We start from the raw sequence: 6,420 nt of genomic DNA on the forward strand, positions 1-6,420 counted from the left end.
ATTCTGTCAGGACTTCTCTGGGGAGCAAGAAGCCCCAAAAGTGCCTGAGGAACATGTGGGGATGCCCCAGCTGGGCAGTCCCAGCCCTGCCCCCACTGCCACTGACGTTGGAGAGCAAAGCACCAAACTCCAGGATGAACAGAGCTGAATGGGGAATTCAGTCCATGTCATTGATCAAATCCCTGTTCCTGGAGGCCAGAAGATTCGGGGAGCTCCACAGAAGTCAAATATCACTGTGGTGACTGGCAGGAAGGTTCCTCGAGGCAGGTGGTGGTGAGGAGTGACTTGGACACTTCTCTGAAGTGGCCCAGGGCAGGGCGAGGCAGAAGTCCTGTGGTGTTGAGTGCTTTGATCCTCCAAAACAGGTTAAAAAATCCCCAAGGAGCAAAGCCCAGAGAAAGGGAGCAGTGAAGTTCCCTCAGTCAGTGGAAGCCTCAGCGCTGGTCTGTGCGGAGCTCTCTGGGTCTTCCAGGGGGGAAAAGCATTACTGGGAAGACTGAGGGAGAGGAGCAGGGCCGAGGATTACGGGCAGAGAGTGTGAGTCTGTCTTTATCATGCAGGGCAGAGAAGGGATTTGGGTGTTTTCCTTTATTTTTCCCCCTCTTGGACACTTCCAACTCAAGAAATGGCAACACGCACATGGCTTCCAGTCTGTAAAGCAAAGCACAGAGCTCCCCGGGCTGTGCTGCAGAGACAGGAGACAAGACAGTGGCAAACTCAATCTTTAGGAAGAAAAAGAGGCACCTGAGAACTCTGTGTGTTGAGTCCCACAGTGTGGGAGAGAAGACGCTGTGCATTCCTGGGGCCTCAGCCCTGCACCTGAGCACAGCAGAGAGCCCAGGCTGCAGGCAGAGGAGAGGCACCAAGTGGCTAAATTAAGGCAGAAGACATATGAATAAAAGGAATTAAACTCGCTCTCAGTTGTCCACAGCTCACCTGGAGTGCTCATCCTCGTTACTGGCACTTGGAGTTCGACTCCTGATCTGACTCCGGAGCTGCTCTATTAGTTCAGGGTTCTGCTGCTGCATTTGCTGGGCAAACTGCTGACCCCTGAGGGACACAGGAGACAGGTGACAGGTGGCACAGGCAGGGGCTAGAGCTCCCACTCCCCCAGCACGAGCTAGAAATGCTTCACAGCTCATTGTCACAACTCAGTCGCTAAAAGAGCCACAACTTCCCTCAACATTTAAACCTTCCCCAAGCATCCAGGGAAGGTTCTGAGGCTCAGAACCCCCAAATCCCTGGGATCTCCCCAGATCCCTGTCCCCAGGGCCCTGAGCCCCCCCAGCTCTGCACTCACGCCTGGATGAGACTGGCAAGGTCGTTGGTGGAGGGGCTGGTGCCAGTGGCTCCCATGGTGTTGTGGCCTCCTGAAATCATCCCAGACATGCTGTGGGGACAAGAGTTAACACTCAGAGCAGGGAAACACCCCAAATTGTGTGTGTTACACTGGGACAGTGTAACACATTCCCATTCCCTGATTATCATGGATTAAGAAGTTATGTGGGAGGGAATCTCCTGCTACAACTTTTAACTCATCAACTGCAGGAGATTAATGACAATTAAGATGCACAGTAAGTAAAACTACTTCAAACAGTGTCAGTTTCCTCATTCCCAGATTTCTTCCCTGTGCAACCCCTGGATTGTGTTTATTGAGTGAAAACACTGCCCTTCCTCACACAAGCTCTTCTCTTGCTCTGCATCAAGGATGTGCTGCCAGGACAGCTTGGACACCAACTCCCTTATGGGGAACACACAGTCCTTCCCCCTGGAGTCTCAGGCTGCATCCAGGGGGGAATTTCAGGTGCAGCAGCAGTGGAAGGAGCAGGGAGAAGCAAGGGGAAGTGGTGGCTGACACTCAGCCCTGCAGCCAAGCTGCCCCACACAACAAAGGATGAGTTCCAGAGGGTCTCTCCCTCCCTCCTGTGCTCCCAAGGGCTGCTCAGGAATGGTCTGCACCTCATTAATTTTATGACTTTATCCATTACTTAAGCACCTCACAAATATTTTAAGCTCATAACCCTGGAGCACAGGGAATGGGAATATCCTCACCCTAATCCGATGGAGCTGTGGGATTCCTGTCTCCAGGTCACATAAACCTGCACTGCAGAGCCAAGTTGATCCCCAAACCCAATTCCAGGGAGGGCCAGGATCAATCCTGCCTCCCCTCTGCTAAACTCCCTCCTCAGCACAGCCCAGAGCACCCAAAACAACATTAGCTCAGGTAACTGGGCTGCTCTGAAGGCTCCCTCCATGCTTCTGGCCCAAGCCCCATCCTCCTCCCACCAGATCTGACCTGCAACCAATGCCAAACACACACTGGGTCTCAAACCAGCAATTCCTAGGGAAACACAAGCAGGATCCAACTTACAGCTGTTGTACTTGGGGGTTGTTCATTAGGTTTGATGCCTGTTTAAAGAGGAGAGAAAACAACACCCGATTTAGGCAGCAGTAGATGTGCACATGTGGTGCCTTTCAGCCAAAGTGAAGGCACAAAGGCTCTGAGACAGAGCAAAGGGACAAAAATAGCAGCAGGAGAAGCAGAGCACAACACCAGAGCAGCATCTGACACACCACAGGCTCCTTCCACAGCCAGGGAGTAATTCACTGGCTTTGCATTGGAGCTAAATGAAACAGCAGCAGCTTCCAGACAGCCACAGAGATCAAGGACTGGAAACACATCTGGAGAGATACCAGAGCCACGTCCTGAGGGTCTCACCCTTCCCAGCCCAACCCCAGCTGGGCCCTATGTCCACACTCACCATGCTCATGAATCCAGGGTTGTTGAGCAAACCAGCCAGGTCAAATCCCCCTGGGCCTCCCGTCTGGAACAGAGAACCACAGGTCACATCTCCCACTTTGATACTTAACTCCCAGAGTCAGCATAATCCCAGGATGGCTTGTTGGAAGGATCTGAAAGATCATCCAGTCCCACCCTCTGCCATGGGTAGGGATGCCTTCCACTGGACCAGGATGCTCCAAGCCTCATCCAGCCTTCCAGGGTTGGGGCAGCCATAGCGTCTATGGACAACCTGCGCTAATGCCTCACCACCCTCACAGTGAGGGAGGGATTCCTTCTCAATATCCCATCTAGCCCTGCCCTCTGGCAGTGGGAACCCATTCCCCCTTGTCCTGGACATTTGTCTGAAGTACCTCTCTATCTTTCTTGTAGCTCATTCAGGTACTGAAAGGATCCAGAACCTGCCCCTAAACCCTGACAAAGGGAAGAGACCCTGTCCAAACCCTTCTGGAAAGCTCCAGGTCACATCCAGCCTCAGGGGATTGAGCTCACAAGAGTCTTACCTGACTCACTGCTCAGCTCTCAGCTGTGACTCAACTGCCAAATCAAATACCTTCACACCCTCACCTGTGCACTGGAAGTCTTTGGAAAAAATTAAACTCCCCTTCAAAATGACCAACACACACATTCCTGCCTGGAGCAGGTCAGCAGTGCAGCCAGCAGCTCCCTGCCTGGGGAACCTCCAGGTTTCTCCTCATGAAAACAACCTTTGTAAGCAAGAAGTCACCAAAAATCACTTTTGGTATTGGTACAAGTCACTAGGCAAATAAAGAGGTGGATTAAGGAGTGGTTTTAATTAAGGGGCTTAAGACAAAACTGCTGGTTCAAAACACTCATCAGTCACTTTTCAGCTGTTCCAACCAAGCCCAAGGTGACTGTGAGGAGAAGTTTCCCTCTCTGGCTCCAGTGGGGATGTTCCCAGCAGGATCATTAACAATTTCCCCTCTGTCTGCATCCAAAATGTGCATTTTAACCTCCCCCAGGCCACCAGGGTCCTGCAGGCAGCACCTGTAGCTCTCCCAGTGAAGAAACCTCCTTGAAGCCTTGCTTAAGTCATTAATTTCAACACTTACTGGACTGGGAGTCTCTTTCATCTTCTGTTCAGCTATTTTGAGGTTGGATTTGTAGGTATCATTGTCTGGATCCAACTCCAGAGCTTTTTTGTAGTACACAACAGCCTCAGTGTGTTTGTTTAAGCTGGAGAGAGCCAAGCTGGGAGAAGGAAATCAAAGTCACAGTTAGACAAGCATTTTCAGCCTCCCTCCACCCTCAAAGGTGGAACACCAGCAATTCCTTCACGGCATTGCAGGGCAGGACACACTGACAGGGATTGGAACTGCAGCACAGAAGCTGCTGTTGCTCACCCCATCCTGCCATAGGCTTTGCTGTAGTTGGGGTCGATGCCTATGGCTCGTTCACAGTCTCTCACTGCACCAGCGTAATTCCCAAGTTTACTGTAGGCAGCAGCTCTGGAGGGAAAGGAGAGAGAGGGGGAGGAGACACTGAGCAGCTGGAATACACTGGGGGAAGTTCTGCTCTTTCTCTGCTGTGCAAGAGACCCAACACAAGTCCAGGGCAGAAGTGAGCAGGCTCCTATCCCAACCTCCAGTTCCACACTCTGCCCTGGAATCTCTTTATGCAGATAAATCCAGGATCTTATTTCTCCTGATGCCACCCCAGGAGGAGCCTGAGCTCCAGGGATGCACACAAGTACTTCTCAGAAAATCTCTGATCAGTACAGCTCAGAACATCTGTTTCCCTCATCCCTTAGTTTCTCAGGCACAACTGTTCCGTTCATTTGCCCACATTCCTCACAGAGGGAAAACTGGTTTGGAAGCTCAATCAAGCCTCAACCTCACAACTCTTGGCCCAAAACCTTGTGGCACTGACCCTCACACAGCTAACACAGAGCTGTGCTAACAGCCCCAAACCACCTCCCCATGTCACTAGTGTGTCCAGGTGTGTTTCCCTGAAATTTGCAGCACCCAGGTACCCACAGTGAGCAGGAAATCAAACCAAATCCTGATTCATAGTCTCTTTTATCCAATAATTTTCTTCCCACCAACTTCCAAACACTTTTGCTCAGAACTGAAGTACAGGAAACGCTTCCACTCCCAACTCTGCACACACCAACTTCCATAACTCTCAGTAACTTGTGTCCTTTCACCCCAGTATTCCCCATGCAGCCTCTCCATCCCCTCACAGCTAACTGCATGGCAGCAGACAGGATTTCTTGGCATCCCTTCTCGCCCCAAAGGCCTAATAAGGTTCCTCTGAACACACCCATCCCCTGAAGAGGCAGCAGGAGGCACAGGGAGTGTGGCAGCAGGAGCTGACAGCACACCCCAATCAGGGACAGCCACAGAGGGGCTGGAGAAGGGATTTGGGGCACTGAGCAGAGCTGGATGTGAGGAGTGAGGGAACAGCTGAGCACCTGTTGCAGAAGTAGACGGCATTGGCAGGGTTGAGCTCTATGGCTTTGCCGTAGAAGCTCACAGCAGCCTCGAAGTTCTCTGCCTTCATCTGCTCATTCCCTGAGGGATGGAGGGAAGGCTCGTTAGCCAGGAGAAACAGGGACAGGCCAGGCAGCAGGCCTGGAGCCATGGCCTGCTCCAAGGAGAGGGCAAAGGAGAGGGAATAGAAATACTAAAGGAAATACTAAAGGAAATAGGACTGAGGGAATCAAGTTTCCCTCCCAGTTAGCCCCAAACCCTCACAATCCCCCAGCCCCAGGGGAGGTTACCTTCAGTCTTGAGCCTCTCAGCCTCAACTATGTCATCCTCAGAGGGGGTGATGGGCTCCGAGTTCATCCTGCTGTGCTCCAGCTCCTGCAGGGGAAGGGAGAGGCTGAGATAAGGATTCCCAGGGAGATGTCGCACACCCTTCCCCTTCCCCACCACATCCAGCCAAAAGCATTCCCTCCCACACAGTTCTGGGGGAGCAGCAGCCGCCTGGAATCCACAGAGCTCAGAGCTTGGGCTCCTGGAAAGGACACTCAGCACATTTCAGGGCTCTCACTCACCTTCCCTGCCACAGCTTCGAATATCTCGGGGAGAGTCTGGGACACAGCCAGGCCTTGGTCCTCCATGGACACCCCAAAGGCAGTCTCCAGGCACTGGATGGCCACTGAACAAGGAGAATCAGGACATTAGCCTTCCCCACCCTGCCTGAGCACTCATCCCTCTCCCTCAGCACTGGGATTGCTCAAAGACAACAGGAATGAACTGCAAACTAACACTTCCCACAGCATGTTTGGTATTTGGGCAATATCCTTACACTCTGCCCAAACCTCAGAGCTGTGAAAACCTCAGCTCGGGATATGAGGCTCTGGATTGAGTCAGGTCCAACTCCAACGTCATCAGGGACTCCTGGGGCTGCAGCAGCATTCCCAGAGCTGGGAATGTGGGAATGCACCAGCATACCCTCAGCTGGGGGAGGCCAAGGAGAGATCCACGTATTTCCCTTGCCCTGGAAAGTGCTGTGGTCACACAGAGGCTCAGTGACACCAAAACATCTCCTCCCACAGCAGGCACCTGGTTGGGAAGCTGTACCCAGGTACCACAGAGTTCGGCTTCCCAAAGCTCAGCTTCCCAAAGTTCTTGTACTGTGTTTTACAGCCC

The 6,420-nt window shown here is 52.4% G+C and overlaps 1 protein-coding gene across 1 annotated transcript in view; it reads right to left on the reverse strand.

Annotated features, from left to right (window-relative positions):
* Positions 1–936: 936 nt before the first annotated feature.
* The window catches only part of SGTA (small glutamine-rich tetratricopeptide repeat (TPR)-containing, alpha), a gene marked incomplete at its 3' end in the record, with an annotated part of 6,144 nt that continues 660 nt past the window's right edge, over positions 937–6,420 (reverse strand). The window contains exons 2-10 of the mRNA XM_009080395.1: positions 5,823–5,926; positions 5,544–5,628; positions 5,235–5,334; positions 4,165–4,269; positions 3,874–4,012; positions 2,763–2,825; positions 2,372–2,409; positions 1,301–1,390; positions 937–1,050 (exon numbers count right to left, since the gene is read on the reverse strand). Coding sequence (XP_009078643.1) covers positions 937–1,050; positions 1,301–1,390; positions 2,372–2,409; positions 2,763–2,825; positions 3,874–4,012; positions 4,165–4,269; positions 5,235–5,334; positions 5,544–5,628; positions 5,823–5,926 — 838 coding nt within the window. The remainder of the gene's footprint in view (positions 1,051–1,300; positions 1,391–2,371; positions 2,410–2,762; positions 2,826–3,873; positions 4,013–4,164; positions 4,270–5,234; positions 5,335–5,543; positions 5,629–5,822; positions 5,927–6,420) is intronic.

Source organism: Acanthisitta chloris, unplaced genomic scaffold (assembly GCF_000695815.1).
Source record: "Acanthisitta chloris isolate BGI_N310 unplaced genomic scaffold, ASM69581v1 scaffold29858, whole genome shotgun sequence".
Classification (NCBI taxonomy): domain Eukaryota; kingdom Metazoa; phylum Chordata; class Aves; order Passeriformes; family Acanthisittidae; genus Acanthisitta; species Acanthisitta chloris.